General features: G+C 46.4%; 2 protein-coding genes across 6 annotated transcripts in view; one reads left to right on the top strand and one right to left on the bottom strand.

The window, feature by feature from the left end:
* Positions 1-27790, top strand: part of ARSG (arylsulfatase G) — a 102235-nt gene that overhangs the window by 2735 nt on the left and 71710 nt on the right. Inside the window, exon 1 of one of the 4 annotated variants that reach the window (XM_025889998.2) lies at positions 19639-19656. The exons of the other annotated variants lie outside the window; for them this stretch is intronic. The gene's annotated coding sequence lies outside the window, so the exon portion shown is untranslated. Of the gene's footprint in view, positions 1-19638; positions 19657-27790 lie in introns of those variants that run through there. 4 annotated transcript variants of the gene reach the window in all.
* SLC16A6 (solute carrier family 16 member 6) lies at positions 1640-19363 on the bottom strand. Of its 2 annotated transcripts, XM_025890002.2 has the most exons (6): positions 19161-19363; positions 12202-12440; positions 9709-9852; positions 8396-8524; positions 5049-5864; positions 1640-3918 (listed from the first exon to the last, which is right to left on the bottom strand). In XM_025890002.2, exons 2-6 carry the CDS (start codon positions 12431-12433, stop codon positions 3668-3670), a joined length of 1572 nt encoding a protein of 523 aa, XP_025745787.1. In that variant the 5' UTR covers positions 12434-12440; positions 19161-19363; the 3' UTR covers positions 1640-3667. The 2 variants fall into 2 exon arrangements, with proteins under 2 accessions (XP_025745787.1, XP_073739313.1); XM_073883212.1 differs by lacking the exon at positions 8396-8524.

The following is a 27790-nucleotide window of genomic DNA, read 5'->3' as shown; positions in this document are numbered from 1 at the left end:
CCTTTTCTTCTTCTGCACCCCCCGGGAGTCCTTACGGAAACTGAACACCAGGGGGAGCTAGTTTCCTTGCTTATACAGCGGCTGGCCCACCTGTTCGTGATTGCAGCCCTCCTTTGATTAGCATCTCTATCAAAGACAAATCCGAAAACAAGTTCAGCTTCTCTTTTCTCAGTGCTACTGTACTTATAGGATTGACCTTCTAGGACATAACAAGTCTGAATTGTCTTTAAATTGGTCGTTTCTGGCAACCGTCTCGGGTCCCCTCCCTCCTTGGGAGCTTTGTAGGATCACTTGATCACTTTCTGATGGCTCAATAAACCTCGCTTTGCTGCCCCCTTCCCCAAAATAAATAAATTGCTCATCTCAAGTAAACCTCATAACCGTTTAAAATTTTAAAGGCAATGGTCTCTGAACTTTAAATTCCTGTTAGCGAGCCTGATACTTGGGAGCTTTTTTTAAAATAAGCATTCATGATTGTTTCTGATTTTGAATATTTTTGAGAAAGAGTATGAAAATCTAAATGTAATAAATACTTCTAGGTAACTTGAATGGATAACTGGGCCATGGGAACCCTGACACGGGACATATTTTCTACTTTATCATCAGGCATTAAGCTGCAGGAAAGAGGAAGAAATGTACAATACATTACACATTGCAGGAGGACAAAACTGGTAACTTTGTTAAAAAGGCTTAGACACATTGTATCCACAAAGGGTGCATTTGTCTTAAAAGAGCACATGATCTTAACTCATTTTTACCACTGGAATAATTCTACTTTTAGGGAGGGAAGTAGTCTTCATTTAGAGTGAAACATTATTAAGTCAACAAGGTTGGAGCAGAATCTCTTTAATCCCAGGAAATGAAAACTTGTAATTAACGTGCCATCAGCTGTTTGATCTTTCCTGTCTCTGGCACCTATGATCTAAAAGCCACATTGACCACAACGATCCTTTCCTACGGGTCAGGATGTTCCTTTTCAGAGAGGTGTTGCTGGTGGCGCTGAGACTTCCAGGGTCGCAGATGCATGGAGCAGGGGGTCAGAAACTGCAGACCGCAGGCCAAATCCAGCCCACTGCCTGTTTTTCTTTTCGGACCACAAGCTAATAGGGTTTTGGTTTTTGTTTTTTTTTTTTTAAACACTTTTATGTGGTTGAAAAAAAAATCAAAATAATATTTCGTGATGAAATTCAAATTTCAGTATCCATCAATAAATTTTTATTGAAGCAGCCATGCTTGTGACTTTACATATTGTCTTTGGCTGCCTTCACACTGCAGCCGTGGGGCTGAGTAGTCGTGACAGAACCCACATGGCCCACAAGGCCTTAAATATTTACTATCTGGACCTTTCCAGAACAAGTCTGCTGACCCCTGGCATGGAGAGTATGCTGTTCACCTAGAGGTCAGAGTAGCTCTTAGGACTAGTCTGTAACTGGATATAGATAGTCTCCACTATTTATTACTTTTGATAGGCTTAGCTATTACTGTGTGGTGACCACGATCTCATTTCATTCATATATTTTTCATTAAGAAACAACTAAGTTCAACAAACACTTCTTGGAAATGGTTATGTGTCTCCCGTAGAGGTAAAAGATTTTGCAGAAAGGTGAAAAAAAATTTTATTTATTTGAAGTGAATCTTCCTTGAGCTTTTATAACTTGAGTTGGATCAAACAATGAATGCCGAGGAGTCTATAAAAAAACTAATCAGTCTCTACATAAAAAAAGCCATACATTTATTGCAAATCTAGAAGTACCAGAATGTCACGAATACAGAACAAATCAGCAATCCCGTTTTGATTTTCTTCCAAACATTTAAAACCGGATTATTGACATACTTAAGTTGGCATACATTTTTTTTCATGCAGTTAACAGAATGGACTTAGAGCCGGTTGCTCAGAAATCAGTTATAAATATTCAATTGTATTGAACATTCATAGTAAAAAATGTTGTAAAGTGCTGAAGTTATGGAAGTTTGCAAAACTGCCACATGCTCAAAGTCCTTCTCAAGCCGTGACAGAGATTTGCTACATCCACCTTGATTAGGTGTGTCTGTTTGCGACAGACACTTTGTCGTTTTTCTCCCCCACCCCCCAGAATTTTCCAGATTGTCCTATTTCTATGGCTGATAAAATGCTATACAAAATGTAGCAGGTGGTGATGAGCTATGCCACTTGCATTTCAGTGCAGAGAAATATTCAAGCTTGTGTGTACCTGTAACCAAACTAGGCTTGTTATATTTTTCCCCCTGAGTTGTCATAAATTAACAGTAAAGATGAATAAAAGATGGAGCAGAGAGCGACCGTCACCTGGAGAGTGAGATTCAGTACATATAAGTAGTCACACTTGCCCTCTTTACAGAAAAATGAGAAAAGGAGAAATACTTATACATGTAGTGTAATTCCAAAAACAGACAAACAAACAAACAAAAAAAACAAACCAACAGCAACCAGTTACCTGATAACTCTGGCAACTTAGAGCAATCAAGGTTTATATACGATGTAAATCGCAACTTGTAACTTATGATGGTAAAAATACATGTCTCTGCTACCCCATGTGAAATACAGAAACGCTTCAACAGTTAGCTGTTAAAAAAAAATCAGAAATGCTTCAACAATTCAATGAAATATCATTCCGATCAAAGGAGATCCTCAAGTATTCTTAGGTGATAAAACAAATTATTTTAAAAAGCTAAGGCGATTATTTTTTCCCCTTCAAATAGCACATGTGGCCTTTAATCAAATTGAAGAATCATTACAACTTGGCCCTCGTATGAGAGTGACTTTATAAGGTAAGTATTCTTTGAGGCATTTAGAGGGTTGCAAAAAGGAGGTAAAAATGATGCTTAGGTCTCATTTTATTTCTTTTGATTAATCATCCTAGAATAACTTAATAATAAATAGTGGTTTAAATTAAAGACACTACCGTCACATATTTCTGAATAATTAAAAGCAACAGGAAACACATTTTTGAATGTCATTATCTTCTGTGTTGAAATACTTCTGGTAATGACTGGCCATAAAAAGAAGTGGTAATCTTCACATTGATGAAGTTCAAAGTTATAGATTTTTTTTTTTTAAATTTCTGCTTATTCGCCAAATGTTTGGTCTTAAACTGTACTTCATTCCCATGGAATATCTGAAAAACGGAGAGGCCACTGTTTGTGAATGGAGACCTCAGTGTTTTCCAAGGGGTGTCAAGCAATTTGCTCGTGTTTCTGAAAACGAGAAATTTTAAAAATGATTTAAGTTTTGTTTGTTTGTTTGTTTTGAGTGGCCAATTTCACTTCAGTGACCTGGGCTAGCTTTCCTTTTGTTAGACAGCCTTTTATCACATTTGAGAGCTCTTAAAAACCACTTTACCAATTCGCGTCACTATTTTAAAACTGGAATGTGAGCCACAGGGTCCTTCTTTGTATCTCTGGGTTGCTACCGAATGCAACCAGACTTACGTACAGAAGAGTGCTGGGTTGTTTTTGTTTTGGCTTAAGAAACAAGCAAAAAGGAAAACTTAAAAGGTAAAAAAAAAAAAAATGATGTTGGTGGTATTCTCATGTACATTCCCTTTAAAATGCAGATTTTAAAAGTGGGGAGAGTGGCTAGCCCCCAGTACCTCCCTGTGTCCCGCCCCCCCCTCAGCCGACGGGGTGGTGGCCCTTCCTGGGAAGCCTGTCATACTGGCTCCATTTTCACGTGAACTTTATGCTCATTTTTCCCAAGGTCCATTTCGAGAAAGTCTTCGGGTATGTCTTGTAAAGCTTTCCCGCGAGGACTCTCTGCCTGTCCTTCGCCCGCAGGGTGACACTGGCACAGTCCCTGTTTACACGGTCTCACGAGCGCGAGGCACACGGCGGCCACGGCCATGCCGGCCGCGCAGGAATAGAAGGCGCGGCTGTAAACCTTACTCTGGTCCACCAGCAGACCTGGGGGAGAGCACGGCAGTTGTTAGCGACACGGGCACAACATGGGCACAGCCCCGCGCTCACCCAGGCTCCCCTCGAGGGCAGAAGCTTCTCCGTGGCTTCGCCTTCTTGGCTTTCTCTAAAGAAACAGGAGTGTTGAAGGTGGGCATCTTTTCCAGACTGGGGAGAAGAAATAAGTCAGGACAAATACGGCGGAGGCCACTGTGTTGCTAGCATGTTCTTCACGGGCTAATCTGTCCTCGTGGAGAACAAAACTTGGGACAGTTAGAGGCATGCTTCTTTTTTCTTTTTTCTTTTAAGATTTTATTTATTTGAGAGAGAGAGAACGAGCACGAGCAGTGGGGAGGGGCAGAGGGAGAGAGAGAGAGAGAGAGAGAAGCAGACTCCTCGCTGAGCAGGGAACCTGATGCAGGACTCGATCCCAGGACCCTGGGATCATGACCTGAGCCGAAGGCAGACGCTTCACCGACTGAGCCCCCCAGGCGCCCCTGCATGCTTCTTTGAAAAAGAAATATTTTGAACAGAGGGAAGAGCCTTATTATTTTCACTTGGGTTCACTTCAGGGATCTTTTAAAAGGTGGTAGGATTTCCCTCGTAATATAACTTTTGAGGACCTATTCAGGGCCAAGGTATGAAGCACACCCAAGTCCTTCCTACAAGAAATATTGTGTAGTAATCAATGAAGTACTTGCAGAGTGCGCTCTGTGCCCAGTTCCCTCATACCCTTCCTTCCTTAGAAGGGCAGGTGACTTACAAAAGTCCCTCGGGGCTGCTGTAGCAAAGTCAGAGGGTAATGGGGTGATACATGGATGGGGTCCCCTCTAGCACAGCCAAGGCAAGATGATAGCAAAAAGCCCAGGGTAGCCTGGACCGCAGACGCGCGTTCTAATCCCGACCTGGTCACTCATTTACCATATCATTGTTAGCTGCCCTGCTTTGACCTTCAATTTCCTCATATGTAAGTCAAGAGAGTTGGCTCAGGTAATCTCTAATCCTGCCAGCTCTGAAATTCTATGGGACTATAAAAAGCAGTCTTTTTTTTTCTTTTTTTTAAGACTCTAACAAGAAGCAAGCACAATTCATAAGACAAGAGTAGACAAGGGTACATATTTTTTGTCTATTTAAATTACCTGCAAGGGGTGGTCCGGCCAGTCCTGCTATACTCTGAATGAAGACATACACACCAGCAGCAGAAGACATCTTCTCGATTCCCACGACATCGTCTTCGGCGAGCAGTGGAATGTGGGTACCCCCTACCGTTCCAACCATGAAACCAAAAAAGATGCTACATGACATGAGACCCCAGAACTCGGTCGCAAAAGTGAAGGCAAAGAGAGACACCGTCAGTAAGATGACGCAGATGAGCTCGATGTAGATCTTGCGAATGGGCTCTCTGTTGAGGACACAACCCGCTCCAATCCTTCCAAAAACTTCGGCAATGGCCATCGTGGATAACAGAAAAGCAGCTTGCTCCTGCTCAATGCCTAGACTGATGCCCAAGGGAATGATGTACAGGGAAGGTGCAAAGAACCCCAGTGTTGCAAAAAGACCAAATAACGCGTAACAGATAAAACTTCTGTCTTTCAAGATTGAGAAGTCCAATAAAGGGGCTTTCTTATCGCCGGGCTTGGAGCTGGTCTTCACCAGGATCTGCTGCATGTCGGCCTTTGGCCCCAGTTCTGTGTTGGCATGACTAGGCACATTCTTCGGTGAGGTAGTTAGTTCTACTCCTGAGTCGATGGAGTCTATTGAGGTGCGTGTTTTCTCATTTTCGAGCATATATTGCACTTCTTTCCGATTCTCATGGGCGGTTGCTTTCGGGGACCCTGGTCCTCTGATAATAATTGGTCTTAGCAGCGCCCCGCAGACAACGATGTTCAGCTGCAGCAGGCCCACGAAGAGGAGGCTGTATCTCCAGCCAATGTTGTCCTTCAGAGCCGTGATTGCTTGAATAAGGTGGGAGCGGAGAGGAAATAAAATCGAAGGTCAGAAACAGACTCAAGACCCAGGAGGAAATACCGAGCCGAAATGGGGATTCAGACTTGTCATGACTGCTGTAAAAATGTACTCAGCAGTGCGAATGCAGCCCACCTGCCCTATATCCTCTATCCTAGGTGTTGATGCTTTTAGGAACCAGGGAAGGAGAAAAGGGACGCAGTGATGGTTAGCTATAAAGCCACGCTTGGTGGCCCGAGGTCTCCAAAAGAGCTTTGGAGGGTGCGTTTTGCCAGGTGGAGGCCTAAGACATGAAATCGGCTGGTGACCTACTTGCAGGTCTGGCAAATAGTGGCCTGCAGGCCAAACCCAATCCACCGCCTGTCTTTGATAATAAAGCTCCCCTGGAATGCAGTCACGCTCATTCGGCTGATGGGCGGAGCGGCGGCTTCTGGCCGTTACGGAAGGTCTGAGCGGTTCTGACAGATCTTCATAGTCCCCTGAAAGCCTACGTATGGTATTTACTGTCTGGCCTTTTAAAAACAGAATTTCCCACCTCTGAGCTCGATCACTGTCCCTGCACTCATGATCCTTAGTAGTGACGGGTTAAGTAAAAAGATAAACGAAGACCCCCAAAAGCTCGTGATTATCCCAGAATTAAGTGATGCCAGGGTTCTACGGTTTCTGCTCGGCAGACTGTCCTGAACTACCCGAGTCCTGCTCCTTCCTGCCAGGAAGCTGGGTCCTCGGCTGCTGACCAGGGTCCTCGGCTGCTGGACGCGACAGCCAGAGGAAGCATAAAGCCCCACAGTGACAACTGAATAATGCAGGCCTCGCAAGACCCTGAAAGTAATCTTCGTAATCAACCCAGAAAGGTCAAATGATATTCAGTAGAATTTTATTATAGTCTAGTTCTTTGAGAGCATGTCTATGAAGACATGCTAAGCTGGGTATCTAGAAGTTGCGGGGAGGGGGCATTTACCTTTATAGCATCTTTTTATGCCTCCCATTCCTCTCATTCATGTGGCAAACTTCCAATTGCAAAATATTTTAGGCTTAGGGTTGTTTTGTTTTGCCCCCCTTTTTTAGTTTTTATTTATTTACTTATTTTAAGTGGGCTCCACGGCCATCGTGGGGCTTGAACTCACCACCCAGAGATCAAGAGTCGCAGGCTCTACCCACTGAGCCAGCCAGGCGCCCCTAGGCTTGGGGATTTGGAAAAGCTCTACACTCATCTGGCAAAAGTGGATGCAATCTTCCTTTCTCCATTTCACACTTCTTGAGCGCCTCCCGGGTACCAGGGAGATGCGCCACGCTAGGGAACAAAGCTGACCAAGATACAGTTTCCACCCTCAGGGCATTCACAGAGCACTGATGCTCCCCTCAACATGTTATTTTGAAAAATTTCAAGCGGACAGCAAAGTGGAAAGAATGATACCTGTCTGCCCTTTGCCTAAGTTCAATAATTAACATTTCTTCTCTCTCTGCCTGTCTACCTATATATTTACATGCACACACAGATTCATTTTTCTGAACCATGTGAAAAGCTTCAGACATTAGGACATGTCACCCCTAAATACTTCTACATTATCTCCTTTGAACAAAGTGTAATCCACTGACACATTCTTCAAGAAATGGCAAAGAAATGAATCTGGGTCTCCAAGGTTAACCGTTTACTACCTGTTAGGGTGTAATTCACCTACTGATGTTGAGGTAGCAAAAAAAACAGGGATAAAAATTTTGCTGTGAGGACGCCTGGGTTAAGCGTCCGACTCTTGATTTTGGCTCACGTCACGATCTCAGGGTCGTGAGATCGAGCCCCGTGTCTGGTTGGGCCTGGAGCCTGCTTGAAATTCTCCCTCTCCCTCTGCCCCTTGTGCATGAGCACGCACGCATGTGCTCTCTTTCTCAAAAAAAAAGGTTTTTTTTTGTTTTTGCCGTTAAGATTACCCACACACAGGGGCGCCTGGGTGGCTCAGTCGTTAAGCGTCTGCCTTCAGCTCAGGTCATGATCCCAGGGTCCTGGGATCAAGCCCCGCATCGGGCTCCTGCTCAGCGGGAAGCCTGCTTCTCCCTCCCCACTCCCCCTGCTTGTGTTCCCTCTCTCACTGTCTCTCTCTCTCTCTCTCCCGGTCAAATAAATAAAAAATCTTAAAAAAAAAAAAAAAGATTACCCACACACAGATAATAAAACTAGCTTCATTAGCATATTTTAAATCCACGTTTAACGAAGGAAATAATAATATGAATAATCTCAAATCATTATCTTATTTATTTTGTTTGGAACGGATGTTTCAAGGCTTCCCACTGAATATGTGTCTTGCATCTTCCTATTTATGTCAACTTAGATTAGTGTTACAGTGTCTGAAATCCTAAAACGGGATTAGGGAGGACAGATCCTACAAATGCGCTGGAGGAGAGAAGACAAATAATCTTTCCCTGTGAATACAGTTAAAGTCAGCCCTCAGCTGACTGTTGGCAGGAGCAGCTGAGCGGCCTCCCCCAGCCCATCGGCCCCCGTGGACTACCGCAGTCCACCTACCTGGGGCGAAAGCAAACATCGCGAAGCATTCTCCCGTGGAAGCAAGTGCAGTGACCACAGAGCGCTTTTTGTCAAAGTACTGAGATAAAATGGTGACAGTTGGTAGGAAGCTAAAGCAGTATCCCAAACCTGAAAGAAAGCCGGAAAGAGCAGTCAGAACCACGTACGGACTGATCCCAGAAGGGTGCATTCAAAGATCTGGGATTTTTGTGTTTATTTTTGTTTTAGCATTTAATTTAAGCTACGTATGTATGTATGTATGTATGTACTTTTAGGGATGACTTAGTTTTTTATATTCTGTGCCATGTCAAAAAGACATTTTTGCTTTTCCAAAAGATTAGGTGCCAACATGGACTTTGGTCACAGTGCATAACAATTTGAAAATAATACCAAAAAAGTTAACAACCAGACAATCTAATCTCTTGGAAATCCAAACAGTCCATTTCCAAAATAATTCCTGGGCAAAAGGGGAAACAGAAGCTGCCATTATGAACTGTTTGGTGGGGGAGGGGCGTTTATTTTTTTAAATTATAAGTTCTGGGAGCCAAGAATTTCATTCTGGAAAAAAAGGTGCTGTAACAAAAAATAAAATAAAATAAAATAAAATAAATAAAATAAAATAAAATAAAATAAAATAAAATAAAATAAAATAGGTTCATTAGAGGTCTAGAGAAGATGTGACCGTTGTTTTGGGGATGCTAGGAGTATAAAACTGTTTTCTGTTTTTTCCCCCCTATTTTTCTGCATTAAAACAATTTCTATAATTCACAATGGACAGACTATTATTGAATATAGTTTTTAAAGAAGACTTGTATTTGGAAACCAATGAGCTTTGCTAAGTGCAGAAGTATATGAAAAGGGCGAATCTTCACTAAACACGTATATCATCTGTAAGTAACGTGTGGACTCCTTTTAAAGGGAAAAGAGTTCTGCTGCTGCACCCTCCCCTATGTCCTGGAAGCCTCGCATTCCCAGTGTGGAAATACCCGCTAAAGAAACTCAAATCTTCCTTTATGAAAATGATGCCTTTTTGCTGCAAACTCACGCAAAAAAAGTTATCTTTCTCATGGGTAAATATATATATTTTTAAAGCCCGTCAGAAACTCTGGGGCACTGAGAGGAGGTTCCCATATCCCCTGGAGTCCATCCAGCCTGGTTCAGAACCACTGATCTGGGACGCTATTAATTTCAAAGGAAAAAAAAAAAAAAAACAGAGAAAGGGAGAGAGAAGTACTGTTTGGGCTGCACCCCCTCCTTCCCCTTCCTTGTTCTTCAGATCGGGTATTTCTTTCGAGCCCGGGAGCAACACTTACCGCACATGATGCCGATTGAGATGTACATGTGGTAGAGCTCCAGGGAGAAGGAGGCCATCACCATTCCCGTGCTGACAAGCAGGCCCCCTGCCATCACTACCAGACGGTGTCCAAAACGGGTGCTCAGGACAGCAGAAAGGGGAGCTGCAGAAAGGGGACCATCATGTGGGATTTTATTTCTTATGTTAAGATTTTACTTATTTATTCTATTTATTTATTTTTTAGAAAGAGAGAGAATCTCAAGCAGACCCCGCACTGAGCACCGAGCGGGACGCAGGACTCGATCCCATGACCCTGAGATCAGCACCTGGGCTGAAAGCAAGAATCGGACGCTCCACCGACTGAGCCACTCAGGGGCCTCCATAATGTGATATTTTAACTCCAAAGGCATAAGCGTTAGCTTTCTTAAGATTCCTTTTCTTGGGATGCCTGGGCTCAGGTCATGATCTCAGGGTCCTGGGATCGAGCCTCGTGTGGGGCTCCCTGCTCCGCGGGGAGTCTGCTTCTCCCTCTGCCTGCCCCCCCCCCCCGCCCCATGCTCTCTCATGTGCGCTCTCTCTCTCAAATAAATAAAACCTTTAAAAAACAAGATTCCTTCTTTTAAGTCTTGAACATGGAAAGATGATGTGTGATATATAATGCATTTTACACAATGGTTATATTTGTTCAACCGGACAGTGTATTTTTTAGGCTTCTTAAAGAGAAAGCCAGAATAACAGTATAAAACTTACAGGGATATTTTTAGATGAAAGTGACGTAAACTCGCCATAAGCACTTATAAAGTTAGATATGCATTTAATGTATGTTATTCTGTCATAAAAATGGGCTTTCCCATGATGGCTTGAATCGTTTCCTTTTTCTACAGTCACTGCTTTGGATTCTTTTTTTAAAAAGCTCCATCTCGGGTCAGTTTCTAGCTCAGTTTCATTTGACTTTTCTGAAAATGGTATGAAAGTATAGTGAATTCTCTGTTGAACACCCCAAAAGAAGGACAGCCGTGAGAGAGATAATTCCGAGTGGCTGAGGGATTATCATTCATTACGCTTCTATACTCCATTCCTGAAGAACATTTAAGTCTGATAAATTCGTTTCCTGGTGATATGTTACTTAGGCTGACCCTGATACTGACTTGAATATACAGAGATGAGGGAACCTTTGATAATTGGATAAAAGCACAACACAGAACATGCTGGATAGAGGAGGGGAAAAGATTAAATTTTGTTGGGTTTGGTGCATATATAACCCTTATGTTAGTAGAATATAAACCAATATTGAATATAGCTCATAATGAAACCACTCTCATCAGCTTTAGGTAGTATGTTGGCTGAAAGCATTAACTACTATAAGAATAGCATTTAGGAGACTTATTTTCTGGTATAATAGTATTAACTGGAAATTTCTTATTGACCGTATAGTTTTTGGTTATAAAAGAGCTCAAAGCAAAGCTTTGGCATTTTCTTTTTATTTAGATTACCAAAGGTAAAATTTTAGCTCAATTTACTTCAGTTATCTCTCCAAGAAAGTCAACTTTCCACAATTAAAAAATTGAGTATCTTAATACTCAGTTAAACCCAAACTAGGAACTCTTCCGTGAAGCTTGCAAGACAGATTATTAGGAGCAGTTAAAAGAAGTCTGTTACTCGATAGGAAAGGACAGGGGAGCTGCCTCTTTTAAGACATCTTATGGCTGAAAACTAACTAGAATTAAAGAAAGAAAACTTCAGAGGTAAAAGTTCCATTGGCAGGATATTAGGGTAAAGTCAGGGAAGTGTAAGGTCAGCCCCGTTAGCTTTCTGAGGTGAGTTCAGTAGCGCGTTTTCTCGGAAGCCCTCCGTGTGGCCCCTGGCAGACGGATGGACCATCGTGAGAATGAGGCCCGTAGGGGACCCAGTGAGAATGAGCACGTTACAGGTTATACTCAAACCCCATTTTCTCTGAAGCTGTTGGATGTGGGAGTTCTGCATGGTGGCTAGCCAGTGAAATCCTTTAGGGAAGCAGGTGTTTGGAATTCATCCCTTCTGAATGAGGCTTGTCACTTCACGCTCTATCCTATTTCACACCCCCTCGTTCTTCGTCATGCACCCACATTTTATGTGCCGAGCCTGTTTGCCAAACATGTTTTTATGAGACCAGAGCCGAGAATGCCAAGTGCTTTTGCTGTTGCGTCTTTAGAAAATGACTATACAGGATGGAGGTTTACTGGGGGCCTCAAAGTCATCTACCATATCCTAAAAGTGTGCACACAGTAGGTGTTTAATGCATGTGTATATACACTGAAGGCCATCGGGGTGGCAAATAAGGCCTTTTCCTTCGGCACCTCTCGTTTCTTGCCATCTGCAAACCCCTGAAAACCATATCACTTATTTGAGGCTTGAAAGGGCCCACAGGTCATAGAAGGAAATGCATTGCAAACAGGATGAGCACCATTATGTCGTTAAGCCGATGAAAAGGGGTACATGGTTACATGTTGTTTAAACAGAAATAGGTACTAACCTGTAAATGTTAAGACAAATACACATATTGATATGACCCACGAGATCCTGCTATTAGATTCATCAAAACTGTCCATTAAGTCATTAAAGAAGACACCAAATGACTTGATGATGCCATAGGTAAAGACTTCAACGAAGAAAAAAGACACAGCTACCACCCAGCCCCATCCTCCATCAGGCACTTGAGTATAAACATTGGCTCTGGAACAAAGCTGTGATGTCTTCTGGGTCATTCTTAATCTGAAATAAAAAATTAAAAAAAAAATTCAGACCAGCACTAGGGTTGATGCTTCTGCTACTCTTTAGCCAACGTTAAGAGACAAAAACTAAGTACCATATTTCTTAGGGTGATGAATATTTAAATAATGTGCAGTTACTATAAAGTCTTTGGATAACAGTTACATATTTATTTAATGGTCACAGCTGGGGAGCGTTACTTCCAAATTCTTTTGTATTTGTATTGTAGATGGAACCCCCGAAGAATTGGGAAGTAAGACTTCCCAGCTGTGACAATAAATGGGAAAAACAAACAAAAGGGATCAGAACGGCATAGGTAGGGGCAGCCCAAAGGACACAGAATGGCCACCAGACCCAAGTATTGATGCTGACCTTGAACTTGAAGACAAGTTAGGTAAAGGAAGCTTGAACTGATCACAAGGCATGTTGATCAGAAATGAAGCCTAGGAATTGGGAGGCTAAGAGGCCGACATTGACATTCCATCTAGCACCTTCTGTGGGATAAGTGTTTGTGACATCCTACAGACACCCTATGCATCTCTGCCTGATGCTACTAGCCATTCAGATCACTGATCCCGTTTCTCGCTCAGTCTGATTATGATCTGGCGTCCCCTGTGGATGTACCTACATGTGAGAACTCTGTCTTCTGGGAGTTTGTTTAGCACAAGTAAATTCCTCAAAGTTGATCACCACTTGATGTATCAGCAACTGACAAATACTCTAGAATACAGTGACCAAAGAAAGCACTACAAATTTGCAGGCAAGTTACCCCGACCTTAATATGCTTTTCCATTTGAACTGCAACAAACATCAGAGCAAAATAGACCTGTGCCCGAAACACCACTAGTAAGGGGATACACTATATTTAACACTGGAGGGAGGATGGGTGAACCTGAGTCTTCCCCGCTGGGTTCTAACACTCATTTGCAGAGCCCCTGCAATTACATGCACTTTGAAACAGTGATATGTTGGCTAATTGAACATAATAAAATATAAATAATTTTTTAAAAGTAAAAAAATAAAAATAAAAGAAACAGTGATGTGTTTTTAGCCCAACCCCAAATTAATATCTATAATAATACATGAGTCCATGGTCTTAGAACACTTGAATTTAAGAATTCTCTACAGTCGTACAGTTGCATACAGGTGAATTTTCAGGATGTGTGGGTGTCCTTTTCCTGGTCATAACTTCTGTTCAAGTACTAAGGCAGGTTTTATTGATAATGCAGGGCAACTGAAAAATAAGAGGACACAACCCCATCTATCCAGTCGACTTGCCAAGTTTTGGGATTAGGATCTAATACTGAGTTTACTCTATAAATCCTAAAAAAGCAGCAAATCTGACCTGACTCAGTAGCGTTCACCCTATCGAGGGCGCCATTCCCACGGTAGCCCGGGTGTCTAAAAGGACAGTGTACTCACTTTCTGTCCTTTACTGTTAAATATTTGATTGAATGAAATAGGGCATAAGATGCTTAAAAAAGCTTATGCTCTCTGCAGCAGAGACCTCTGCATTTTGATGTGCGTCAATGTGTCCTTCCTGAGAGCACTTGCAAAGCGGGGGAGGCCAGTTAAATGCCTCAAGATGTAGGCTGAGCATCGATAGAACAGTTTTGCCATTAGTGCTCCCCAACATGGAAAGCAGCTGATTTAAGATGGAAGTGGGGAGCCCTCCCCCAAATGAAGTTTTCACAACACCCCTCCTTCATTACACTTTCAAAATGCACTCCCAAGATGAAGCCAGCTGGGGCAGGAGTGAGACAGTGCTGGGCTTAAGATCTAGAACACCAAAAATAAAATAAAAGTACTTCCCAGCAATAGGGTCTATCTAGTATTGAGCGTTTATCCCTAGGGAGAGGTGGAGGGGAGAGTGGGGGAGAGCGGTATGAGCCCACAGCTTATAGGGAAAGCTGAGGTCCTTAGCTTCACCCCTTCTAGTTCATCCCCGCTACCAGGCTGTTCGTTTGGGCTTTTCCTTGTGGAGTCCCAGACTCCTTCACTAGCCTAACTGGTTCTGTGCATCCAGTACGATTAATCTCTTTGAAGTGCTGCCCTGTTACGACATTTTCTGCTTAGTCTTTTTCAGTGGTGTTCCTCTTTCTGAAGGATAAATAAAACCCATGGATGAGCCTGTCTTTCAATGCCTTCCTTGTTGGATCTCACCCCCTCTTTGTAGCCGCCTCGCTTCCAGTTCTAAGACTTGACTCAGGCTCTGGTCCAAATGGATTCCTCCTTGCCCTCCCGTCCCTGACCACCTTGTCTATTGCCACACCCTTCCGGCTCACCCCCCGGGGGACTAGGTGCCCCCCTTACAGCAGGTACCTTCCTCCATAATGCTTCCTCTGACCCACTTAACCTAGGGGGTTCCCTTCGCGTGATGGGTATCCCTTAGTGATGGGGTATTGTTTATATACTTATATGTGTTTATCTTATTTGATCAATTAAATCATAAGCTCAAGGAAAACAAATCCTGGGGCCTTGAACTCTTTGTACCTTCTTCTCCCTTCCCACCTCCAGACCCTGCACACAGTTGGTATTTAGTTTTTCAACAGAGTGCCTATGAGGAGCCAGGCCCTATGCTAGGCGCCCTATGCTGGGCACCAGGGATACTCCAGTGAAAGACAAGAGGGATGGTCTCTGTCTCTAGGGACTTAAATCTCTGTTGATGGTAACGACAGGAACCCTAAGCCTGAAATTCACAGTAAAACCATTTGCCACGTCCTTCCAGAGCTCAGCACGTTTCTAACAGGCAGTTAGGCTCAGTGGTAACCAAGCCCAAGGACCTATGGGCACGACTGTTCTAACCCAGAAGGGTGCCCAGACGACCTTAGGGCTCAGGACCAACCTGAATAAAGACACACTGAGATAAAACTGATCAAGGCCCCAAACAGACAGACTGAAATTTCTCTCTAGCCTGAAACCACTACGGGATCAACAGGCAGAATCTTTACGTGGGGACTGCATGTAGGACAAGACTGCCATTTTTGTATGAACAGGGTGTTACCTGTCCATCGTCAGGGGTTTCTGGTGATGGGTGCCCACCCCACTCTTTCTTTGTCCTTTATGATTTGTGGTTTGGACGTGCAACACAGGTGGGGTTCCCGTCAACCGGGAGCCTGGTGGTGTTACAACTATGGACTGTTAACTCGGAAAGGGGATTTGGAGCTCATTTGTCCATCTCATTGTAAAATCGTACTCATTTTGCAAAGGGGGAAGAACTAAACCCAAGAGAGGGCACTTGACCTAAAGGGCCCAGAATCAGGTCTCCTGCCTCCCGGGGTCCTGCCTTATCCGTCTAAGGGACATCATTTGGAAAAGGCCCAGAAGGGGGTGTCTTAGGTAGAGATTTTGTCTGCCTTTCAGAGACAAAAACTCCCTTGATCTCCATTAGTTAAAGGAGGTTGGCCTGGACGCTCTTTAAGGCTCCATTCTGCTTTGGCAGTTCATACTCTTGTATTCAGCACGCAATCTGAATACTTGGAATCTCCTGATTCCTCAGGCCAAACCTGGTGGCCCAGGGAACCTGGGAGCAAGCAGAAAAGTGCAAATGCTAGATGGTTCTTGCAAATGGAGGTGAAAAGTAGTTGGACCCTGCTTAGACCTGATCTGCAGTGGCTGGTTAGATGGAAGACTTGACTGCTCTCATCTGTGGACTTTTTGAGCTCCCTCTGGGTGTTCGGTGCCTTTGTTTTTGTAAACTTTGCTTTACATCTGTGCTACTCTCCTGAAGCAAGATCATTCTAACAGAACTTTCACCTGCATTGTTAGGTTTCTGGACAACAGGAGCTTTCTTATCATTACTGGGAACATCATAAAGGGAAGATGACACCCCCAAACCCACTCTTCCTCCAAACATTATGCCTCTATCATCCTAAAACATCGCATGTCCTGTTGTATTTAGCTTTGAAGATAAGACCACAATCTAGAATAATCTGGTTTCTGAAACATACCGGATGAGAAACTCTTGTGTTTTTCATGTCCGAGCGCCTAGAAGGGTGATCGGCAGCTCTTTCCAGACCCACAGCCTGGCAGTATGTTCAGACATAGTAGGTGCTCAATAAAAGTTCCCTAGACAACATAGGAGTCTGGGCGTGCTGCTGAAGCAGGGCCCTGCTCTAGCCTTATAAAACGCAAGTGAGGAAGTCCCTGCTTGCAGAATAAATCCTTTCCTGGTCTCCTCTCCTTTTTATACGTCCATTCATTCCATAGGCCAACTGGCTGAAAAGTGTCCACCTCCACAAAGCTAGAAACAAAGGCCTGAACTTTGCACTCAGTGACTTAGAAGCTTCTGTGAGATCCAGAATACAAAATAACCGTCTGGTTCATTTTTTTTTTTTTTTTTTTTTTTTTGGTGATGTGACTTTAGCTTACGGAAAGGGAAACTGGTTTTACTACGTGGGGGTCTAACTGGTGAGGCATCCTGAGGGGCCAAATCACTTTGCTCCTTGATTTTGTGCTGTCAGCGGTAAGTAGGAGTTTTTTGCTCATCTCTGATCTCACCTTGTCCTAAGAATCTACGGTTTTAGCACAGCTTTTGAGCCTGACTTGCTCTGAGTTACACTTTCATCCTTCTTAACTCTTGAGCCCTTTGGGGCAAAGCCCATGGGTTTGTTGGTTTGAAGCCCTTGGGCATTATTTGTTGAACATCTGTTTACCATTAACTGGCTGCACAATCTTGGGGAAATCACTTAATCCCTAAATTTCATCATCTGTAAAGTAGGGATTAGACACTGCGGATTTGAGGGGCTCTCCCAACTGTAAAATACTACAACTGGGGTTCCTGGCAGCCAACCCGCCTGCACCCGCATGTTTCCCCAAAGGAAATACAATGACCAAATACACGGGGGCAGTTTGTAGTATTCCCGGTGAGTATTCAGCTGTCTTAACCTTAAATAAATGAGGCTTCTCCCAAGGCACGGAAATCGGCTCTACCTGGGGATTTCACCATGAGTCCATTTGTTGAGTAAAGATTGGATTTGGGGGCATCCAGAATGCAAAATATTGGATTATTATAGACCGTCAGAGTGTCAGTCCAGGGTCAGTTCAGAGCAAAGTTCAAAATGCAGCCTTTGGATGGAAATGGTGATGACTCTAGGGATAAGCCAAGCCTCTCGGCAAACGCCGCGCCGATCTCTGTTCTTCTGAAAGGCGTAGCCCAGAGAGAACAGCTTTCGACAAGTTGTTTCCAGCCCCAGTTGTCAAAACCAGTCTGCATTTAGGTGAAGTTCATTTGAATTCTCTATTTAAAAAATGTCCCCAGCCTAACCTGGAGGTCTGCCTCAGCAGCTCTGAGTCATCAGCTACCGATTCCCCCATTTTACAAGATCATGATGTTGAAACCTGAACCCCTACTTTAAGTGTCCTCCTCAGGAGTTCCACTGAGGAAGGTCCATTTTTGGAAACCACAGAAGGAAAACTCACAGTTAGTGGTACTCATTAAGACAGAAGGAGCTTTTCCACTTGGCTGCATTGTTTATTTACAAACTGGAACTCTCTGTCTTGGCCACCCTTCCCTTAACTATGAGAAAAGGTATTTCTTTATCCCTGGGGCAGGATGTATTGTTGACCCCCAAAATGCCGCATAATGGTGCTTGGGACATGGGAGGATGCATCGCTTAGAAATTTCAGCATAAGCACTTGGTATTTTTCTGCAGATGAGACACTCATCTTATGATTTGCACAACAGTAAGATTACTGAGAAATCTCATTCCCAGGGTAGACACCCTCTCCGGCAAGAAGGAAATGGCACGACGTGTCTAACAGTGCAAACAAAACCAGCTTCCAGGTTGTCAAGTTGTAATGCTCTTCCCCAGTTGGCTCTGGGGAGCTTTGTCTGAGACTAAAGACACGCCGTGTTGGGTGACATTTTCCGTGCCACCTAACAAACTTCTGTCACCTGTCTGCTGGGGAAGAGTGGGGGGGGGGGGTTCATTTTAAGAACAGAAAAAAAGCAAAGAAAAGGGGGAAAAAAAACCCTGAAGGAAAGAACCCATTTCCTCTGCAAAATCATCCTCCGCCACTACGGAACTGCTCAGCCACTCGGGCGCTTTCCTGCGGTTGGCAGCCCCAACCAGGAACCTTGGAAGTTGAGCGGGACCAGCCGTCAGGCGCTGACAGCTCGCACGGTCAAGGTGTAGGATCCGCGCGCTCTGCAGGGCAATCCCTGCCTTCCCTCTGCGGGGTCACGCTGGCTGCCCCGGGTGCCTGTGCCAAGGGGGGGTGCACAGGGATTCCCACTTGCCCTCGCGCTGCCTCAGTGGCCAGGCTGCGCGCGCGCGCGCGCGCGCGCGAGCCTGGGGAAGGTACCTCTGACATTTCGCTCTTGTGACGCGCAGGCAACTTCATGCGGAAAATCCACGCAGGGCTGAGCCGGGCTCCCCCTACTCGCCCGATGGCCTGAAGCCCCTAATCCGGGGCGGGGGGCACTCCAAACCAAGCCTGCCTCTAGTTATTTTCCGGACCCCAACTGCCAGGGCCATGGGCATTCAACTCTCAGCTGCCCACACTGGCGAGAGCGCGTCATCCCGGTGGCCCTGGGCATTCCCAACTGTCAGAATATTTTTCAGAATAACCTCTCCAAAATGTTAAGACGTGAAGTGGTCTCCTCCCGCCTCCCCCACCAAAAAGATAAATAAATAAGACTCCCAACACAGATTAAAAAAAAAAAAAACCCACACCCCACAATCAAACTTTTAAACATGTAAAATAATAAAACCAACTCACCAAGTTAGAAGGAAGAGAATAAACCCCAAAAGGCTCCCAATAAGGCGGAGGCTTGGCCTCCCCCTCCTTATAAGCCGCTCGGTAACATGAGAAAGGTTTAACCCTTTAGGGCGTGGGCCCGAGCCTACCGCAAATTGGCTCCGGCGGGTGAGCACCGGGCGCCCGGCCCGCAGCGCCCAGGCCCCGGCCCCCCACCCACGGCCGCGCCTCGGACACCCGGGCCACACCCTCCCCCCGCCCCCCACCCCGGCTGCCTGCGCCCGGACCCTGCGTGCTGCTGCCCGCGCCCCGGCCCCGCGTCGCTGCCTATCCCTTATCCTATACCGGCTGCAGCCGGTCTCCGCCGGCCTCGGGGGCGCGCCGCCGCCGACCATGTGCTGCGAGCGCCGAGCGCCGCCAAGGAGGGGGCCGGCCTGGCGCGCGCGCGCCGGCCCACGTGGACCGGGGCCGCGCCGGGCGCGCGCCCGCCCGGGGCCCGGGCTGGGGGTCACGGAAGGTAACGACGTCTGGAGCGAACCGCAGGGTCCCGCGGGGCCACCCCCGCCCCTGCGGCCGGGGTCCCTGGCACGCCGCCCCGCTCCCCCAACCCCCCCCCTCCCGGGCGCGGCCTTGCGCGCCGGCCCGACCGGACCCCGGGGCTCTGCTGCACCGCCGGCGGGGAGCGCGGGCGTGCTCGGGGAGCCAGCACCTCTCCCCCAGCACCCCTGGCCGGGCGCGCGCGCGGGGCCCCGGGGCCGCTTCCCTTCCCACAGCGCCCCGGCGCTCCCAGCGCCCAGTCCACCCGCGCCTGGAGGATTTGGGGATTGGCTGGGGGCGGGCGGGGAGGGGAGCGCCGGGGCTAAACCCGCGCGGCGCTCGCGGCTGCGGCGGCTCCGCGTTCGCCCCGGGCAGAACAGGTTCCTTCCAGTTTGGGTGTGAGCTGCGCGCGCGGCGCCGCGAACCCCGGGTTCCTCCTCCAGCGCCCACTTCCCCCCATTTCGTCAACTCGCGCCTGGTTCCCCTTGTGGGGCCGCGGGGGAGGGATTGCCGCAGTGAGCCCCAGACAGCTAGTGGCCCGGCTGCTACGAGTGCCTTGCTTTCCCCGTTTTGCAGCAGCAGCAGCAGCGGCGGCAGCAACAGCATCCGCGTTGCGCGAAGGGGATGTGAGCTGCCGGGCTGAGTCAGCATCCCCGGTCGGGGCGCGCGCGCATCCTCCCTCCCTGGCGGTTGGCGACGTGCACACAGGTGCATGGCTGCCTAATCTGCCGAGAGCCCCCAGGACGGGAGGGACCCGGACGATTAGGGAGTCGGTGCCCCTCCTCCCGAAGTCCCCGACCCCAAGGTCACTGCGAACTCGGCGGATGATGCCCGGGAAACCAGTTACGAGCTTGCCATGGGGACAAAGCAGTGTGTCGCATCCCAGGCATTTCGGAGCCCGCGGGGGCGCAGACTTGGCTTCCTGGTCTCCACCTCACCCATCCAGGGCCAGTTTGAGACCTGCTCGGAAGCAAAGACCTTATTCTCTGAATTTTCCCGTTGGCTTGGGTACGGGTTGCTCCCTCCACTGGGGTTCGAAGAAGTGGTTCTGATGTCAGAAACTCATGAGAGCCTACTTGGGGAGCGCGCGCACGCGGGGTCGCCACCGGCAGGAGTCGGCGGTTTGACTTTTAGTAAAAATCCCTTTGCAGTCGCTGCCTGATTTCTCTCACGACTTGGCGATAGGGTCTACTGCGTTAAATGTCGTTGTGTGCTGTTACAGGCTCTGGTGTGGGTTAGGTGGGGAGCAGGTGTGCACGTGTAAAGTGCTCTGTTACGGGCCAGTACTGTACAGCCAGGGGGCAACTGATGAGCTCTGCAACCTTGTGGAAGTAACTTAACCTCTTGGCGCGTCAGTTTCCAAATCCGTAAAATGGGGTCAATATCGGTATTCCCAGAATTGAAGGCTCTCATTTATGATGCCTGAAAAGTGCTGATCACAATGACTGCCTGTGATGAGCCCTTGGTGCCCATTAGCTCTCACTGTTGTTATTTATGGCTTACCATACCGATTGCTGACTCCAGCATCCCCCCACCCCGCAAGCAATCCTTTTTTTCGAGTTGTTCTTGGAAGAATCCACACATGATGATTTTTAAAAAATGATTTTAATCACTGAAATGAAAACAGTGCTAAAACAGGACCGACTGTGAGTGTAATTTTGAGATTTAGGATCTCACAGTGCGTTAGGACCTGCCACTGCGCTCACTAAGGAATTGTCATCTTTAATATGGCACAGCGTGTACTGTGTTGGGTCTTGGGAACCTATGGGTGTAGCCCATTATTTATAACTGAGTGATTCTTTTTTTTTTTTAAGATTGTATTTATTTTTTTGACAGAGAGAGAGACAGCAAGAGAGGGAACACAAGCAGGGGGAGTGGGAGAGGGAGAAGCAGGCTTCCCTTGGAGCAGGGAGCCTGATGCAAGACTCTATCCCAGATCCCAGCCCTGGGATCATGACCTGAGCCGAAGGCAGACACTTAAGGACGGAGCCACCCAGGCGCCCCTATAACTGAGTGATTCTAATCAAGTCCTGGAAGTTCCTGGTGCTTGGGCTTCTTTTTTTTTTTTTTTAAAGATTTTATTTATTTATTAGAGAGAGAGAATGAGAGATAGAGAGCACGAGAGGGAAGAGGGTCAGAGGGAGAAGCAGACTCCCCGCTGAGCAGGGAGCCCGATGCGGGACTCGATCCCGGGACTCCAGGATCATGACCTGAGCCGAAGGCAGTCGCTTAACCAACTGAGCCACCCAGGCGCCCCGTTTGGGCTTCTTGATTTAAAACATTAGGCAAATCATACCAAAAGCTCTAGGTGTGAATGAATGATTGAGAAAGTCACATCTGAGTATTTGGCCGGAGTGGAAGCCCTGGCTGTGGGGAGGCATAACTGTAATGATGATACTAACATTAAATCGCTCTTATTTTATTAATATTAATTAGACCTATTAATTTTTTGCATGATTGCTTTGTTCCCAACACTATTAAATGCCATCCATACATGTGATCTAACTCTCACCCCATTGGTAACATTCTGCAGTTGACACTACGCCCATTTTACAGATGAGAAAAGTTGATGCACAGAGCCCTGGAGGGCTTCACCCAAGGTCTCACAACATTTATAGACACACCCTGGCCCATTTTGTAACTAAAGCTCATCCAGAGATGGCATTTGCCACCTGCCTTTGGGGAAGGGGTGGGGTTGGAAACCCAATCTCTGCCCAGTCTTGCCAGCCACAAGCCAGTGACTTTTGCTCGCCCTGGTTAGAGGCTGGCTTCGCCTTGGTCCCTTTCCTAGTGAGACCAAGTGTGAACACCCCTGCTTTTTTCACTCCTCCCGGGAAAGCAAAGAGAGGGAAAGCACTGCATTACCATGCTAATCAAAACCCCCCCAAACAAAACTAACTCTGTTTAGTTCTAAATACGAACAAAAGAACCCTTGGAGTCTGGAGTACAGAACCAGAAAAATCAGGATATTAAGTTCAGGGTTCAGCGCCCCCCCCCCTTTAGCCTCTTCTGTTGTGTGTACTGTAACCCCAGCACAGCAGAGCCCCTGAGGTCCTTCATGTGCAGTGGGCAAGGCTGTGAGGATGCCCCTTAAGAAGGCCGTCAACATCTTCTGGGGAAATAAATTGGCTCCTGAGGCTGTCCCCTCTGCTCTCTCTTTCTAGCCCTCTTGCTTCAGGTCATTTGCATGAGAACAGATTCCTTTGTGCAAAGTTGGCCGGCCTGTTCTCTGTCTATGTTTATAGCCCTTCTAGTCTTCATGTTGGGTTGCTAGGCAGATATGACCCTGGCTTGCAAATAAGCTCACTGCATTTACCAGCCCGTGAGAACTTAAACTTGGGTAAGTAGATTGTAAGGAATCTTGCCTGGAGCTCCGAGAGGAGCAACCAGTTTTTAGGGCTGGGTCTTCAGAGCAGCCATGAAGAGGAGGAGCATTTGAGGGGGACTCCTTTGGGAGGTGTTGGTCTCCCACCCATCCACTCTTCCTCTCCCTGATTCTGCACCACCACCCACCATCTCACCTGAGGGCCTGTGCCAGGAGGTGTGTGTGTGGGGGGGGGGGGGGGGGTGGGTTTGGAAACGGGACCCATGTGTATTTGACTGAAGCAAATTCTTGCTTTAAAACTTCAATAAAACTCCAGATAGCAGATAGCAGAGAAGCCCACAGACTTCCTTGTAAGAATTCCAGGTAGATATGTTGGGCTTATCTTGTGGGTGGTGGAGCCTCCCCCAACCCCCACATTTAACAGTTTGAAGGAACGCAGGACCCTTCAGATGGGCACGCATGCTCCTGGGGAGATTTGCAGATTTGCCAAGGGGACTGAGACACAGATAATTTTAGAGCAATCATTTTCCAGAACATGAGCTCTGTCCTAAAGCCGATTTGCCCAACAACCCACTGCGGGGCAGGCCTGGTGCTGGGTTAGTCTCGCACGCTTGGCTTCTCCCACATAACCAGAGCCAGGATCTCACTAGGGTGCTCTGTTCCAGCTGAAAACGTCTCTGGGGTGAATATGGAAATGCTGTGCCAGGGAAGCCTCTCTCTTCAAGTCACTGTGTCCCATCCCCCAGTCCATCTTGTAAAGATGCTTTTGCAATAGTAATAACTTGTCCAAATATACCAATATGTTGTTTGATAATAAATGATCACTTATAATAATAATTGTGATAACAATTCAACACAGAAGGGATTTTTTTTAACCTTGAGGTGTAAATAACAATTTCAATTTATACACAAAGTCTGTGTTCAGAGAAATAGGATCATTAAGTACTTTTGAATATATAAGTATATCGTACTGAGATAGAATGGAAATACAGTTTTGAAAAAGAAAGAAAAGAAATGATAGAAAATTCCTAAAATAAATAAATAAATAAATTAAATAAAATATCTGAATACTAAAAAAAAAAAAGAAAAGAAAAGAAAAGAAAATTCCTGACCTAATGAGAAATGTTCCCATGTAATTTTTAAATGAATGATGATGGGGTTTTCATACTACTCTGATGTTTATCTTACACTGGATAAAAAAGTGGTTTAAAATAGTTTTACTGTAAAAGTAAAAATCATTTATGGATACAGTTGAAACAATATCTTTTGAAACTGTGATGAAACATTGAACATAACTTAAAACTGCATGAGGATGGTATGGACTGAATGTTTGTGGGGCCCCCTGCTGCTCCCAAATTCATGTGCCTAAGCCCTGACCTCCAATGTGATAGGATTTGGAGATGGGTCTCTGGGAGGTGATTAGGTTAGATGACGTCGTGAGGATGGGGCCCCCATGATGGGATTAGTGCCCTTAACAGAAGAGAAAGAGAGCCTTGGGGGACACAATGAGAAGGCAGCTGTCAGCAAGCTAGACACAGAGCCCTCACCAGACTGTGCTGGGCTCCCGATCCCAGACTTCCAGCCACCAGGACTGTCAGAAAATGAATTTCTATGGTTTAAGTCACCCAGTCTATGGTGTTTTATTATGGCAGCCTGTGCTGACTGACATGGAGAGGGTTTATTGTTTTTCCAGATTCTTTTAGAGCATACCCAAGCACAAAAATGTGTAGGCCACTGAGTATGGTCTATATTAACATGAGGACAAGAAAGCCATGGTCCGCACCCTCTTGGATAAATTCTCCCTGGGGCGAGAAAACAAACCTGGGAGTCACCACAGTGGTCCGCGTGAGGCCAGGTGGGGTCTGTATAATTGAGAGCTATGGTGTAAGATGCACCTGGGTGTGGACCCTGGAGCCTGGCCTTGAATCACAGCCCTGCTCTCAACTAAGTGTGTCACTTATCTGGGCAAATTACTGAACTTCTGTCGACCTCAGTCTGCTCATCCGTGAAAGGGGGATAATAATACCGCATAGGGTTGTCATGTGGGGGGCTTAGTGCTGTCTTCATAGGTTAACTGAGTTAACGTGTGTAAGGGGCTTAGCAGCTTAGTGATGTGCCTGGCTCACGATGAGGTTCCCTAACTCTTGGCTGGGGTGTTGAGGAGGATGGGGACTAGAGAGGCCTAGAACCAGGAAAGGCCTTATGAGGACTGGCAAGGGGGAGGGGGAGCGGTGAAGAGCAGGAGGTGCTAGGTTTGGGGACAGGAAAGTCACCTCCCCACCCATGGCCTCTGGTGATCTGACCTCTATCATGCCTGATTGCCATTCAGTGCAGTGTTGATGATGGATCACTGGGTACATCTCATTAACTCTGGAGTGAGTTTTACTTGATTTTAACACTGATATTTGTTCTTAGACTTATTAATCTCTCTTTTTTAAAGATTTTATTTACTTATTTGAGAGGGAGTGAGAGAACAAGAGCAGGGGGAGGGAGAAGCAGACTCCCCGCTGAGCAGGACCCCGGGATCATGACCTGAGTCGAAGGCAGACGCTTCACCGACTGAGCCACCCAGGCGTCCCTAGACTTCTCAGTCTTGATAGTTAACTGCTCCTATACTTTTGTCATCCTCTTACTACTTCCAGAGAGAAGAAAAAGAGAGAATATTGCCTCGAGGAGGGCTCTAAAACACCATCTCAAGCCTGTTGTAAAAGTACTAACCACAATACAAAAATCAGGATTGTCGAAACAAAGTGATTTTCATCACATTGCTTTTAGGAATAAATACCTGACGTATTAAAAGTTTAAGCCACAGTTGCCGGTCACGAAATCTAATTGGCCAGGGTGGAACGTGTGTGGGACCGCTGGGTTTTGACCCGAGTATATGAGTGTATCGGGCTTTCTTTGGAGAATTATTAAAGTTGCCCCACCCATCACGTTGCTCAAGGGCAAGGAATAAAAACCTGCTTTCTTGCTACATTTCTTGCCTAAAGGGAGATGCTCCCCCCCACCCCCCCTTCTTGTCTAAACATGCACAGCCTGTCCTGAGGCTCCTTGGAACAATACACAGTGCTAAGCTTCGATTGTAACCCTTCAGGAGCCGCATATCCGCTCCTTTCCAGACGGCTAAGGGGATGGCGGATGGTTCATGGAAGCTAGGAGCCTGCTCCAGGCTGCGCTCTGGACAGGAGGCCAGGAGGGACCCTGCCCTGCTGTGGATGTGGTCCATGGAGGGCTCTGGCCTCCTTAGGGGAGCCCAGATGCTTGGTAGGGCTCCACTATAGGACTGGGGACAGGGAGTGTCTGTCCTTCCTTCCCACAGCCATCGCTCTTCCATCCGGGCAACCTCTGCTCATTGCAGCCCACTCATGAGCCCTGATGAATGCGGTTGTTTCCCAGGCCCCAGAACCACATCCCAGAGAGTGTGGTCCCTCCTCTCTGAGTGTTTACCATCTAGTTCAGAAGACAGGACCCACGTGTGGATTGTTACCTAAAGCAGCTTCTCCACAAGTGCACTTTTACGAGGGAGGACCTCAGAAGAAGGGGGGGCTCACAAAGGCCATCTGAGGTTAGGGAAGTGATGAGACAGAGCTGAGTTTCTGGGCAGGACAGAGCAGGCTTGGCCATAGCTGTTCATGTTAGAGGCATTCATTCAGCAAATATTGATTGGACTCCCGCTGGGCTAGGTACCAGGATTATGCAGCGCGTAAAACACAGACATTCTTATCCTGATGCACCTTACAGCCTAGACTTGTGACTTTTCTGACTGGAGCACCTAGCCCAGGGTCACTGGCAAATCAATTTTTTGGATGTTTCCGATATTAACATGTAACTCCCACTTTCAATTGACATCCAAGGGGAGATTTCCTTCACAACTGCTCTGCCTCTTGGCTTGACCTCGTGCTGTTAAATTGTCTAAAACCAGATTTGCTGGTAGGCAGTGTATTCCAGAGACCATGTCAATTGTCACCAGCATCTGCCCAGACACAGGGGCCTAGCTCAGGGTTAGCCAAAATGGCACAGACAACCACGGGACCGTGTGACAAGGAACTATGGTTTGGAGCTTTGAATACACAAACCAGAAGGACTCTTCACTTTCCCTTTGGCCTTGTTTGTGACCATGGTGTTTGCAGCTTCAGGATCTACCAGCAGAGCATGCTGGCAAACAGTGATGACCAAGACAGCCAATAGCTATAGGGAGGCCGGATTTCACCATCGACACTCAGCTTAGTTTTGTTTCATATTAATTTTAGTAACGCTTTGGGCTAGTATAGTACTTTTTTCAATGCGTTCTCATGTTTGCTATCTCTTTATCCTCAACACAACAGGGGTATAGAATATCAATAGCCAATGTTTCTGAGCACTTACTGAGAGCAGACACTGGTGTTGGATTCTTCATCCTCACATTGTGTTTGGCGGGGAGGAAGTTTACTGTGGCTCTATTTTTCAGATAAGTGGTTAAACTGAGGCGCAGAGTTATTGTTGGGGTTTTTTTGTTTTTTTGTGTTTTTTTTTGTACTTACCCAAGCCACACAGCTAGGAAACGACTGTGCTGAAAACTGGACGCACATTCTTCTGGAAACAGGTCACCACACTCCCCAGATCAATCTCCTAAAAGGCACATTTGCCAAGTAACCGCTTCACAGGACTGAGCATTATCCCCCCCTGTAACCCCCCAGGTTTTGGTCTTTCCCCCTACTTCCTATGCCCCGCACCTCAGCCTCAGAGGTTTTCTGTTAGAGCTAAGCTGGAATCTGTTAGTTGGCACGGGCTGCCATCACAAAACACCACA

Source organism: Callorhinus ursinus, unplaced genomic scaffold (genome assembly GCF_003265705.2).
Source record: "Callorhinus ursinus isolate GAN/ISIS: 27379988/994484 unplaced genomic scaffold, GSC_fseal_2.0 scaffold50, whole genome shotgun sequence".
NCBI classification, from domain to species: Eukaryota; Metazoa; Chordata; class Mammalia; order Carnivora; family Otariidae; genus Callorhinus; species Callorhinus ursinus.
This window is presented reverse-complemented; position numbering and strand designations above follow the sequence as displayed.

Bases quoted from the DNA above. Each gene is read 5' to 3' on its own strand.
- SLC16A6 (XM_025890002.2), bottom strand. From the start codon at position 12,433: ATGACCCAGAAGACATCACAGCTTTGTTCCAGAGCCAATGTTTATACT. The intron at 8,525-9,708 runs GTAAGTGTTGCT...GCTTTCTTTCAG, and splicing joins CTCAATCGGCATCATGTGCG to GTTTGGGATACTGCTTTAGC. The intron at 3,919-5,048 runs GTAATTTAAATA...GCTCTCCCCCAG, and splicing joins GGCCGGACCACCCCTTGCAG to GTCTGCTGGTGGACCAGAGT.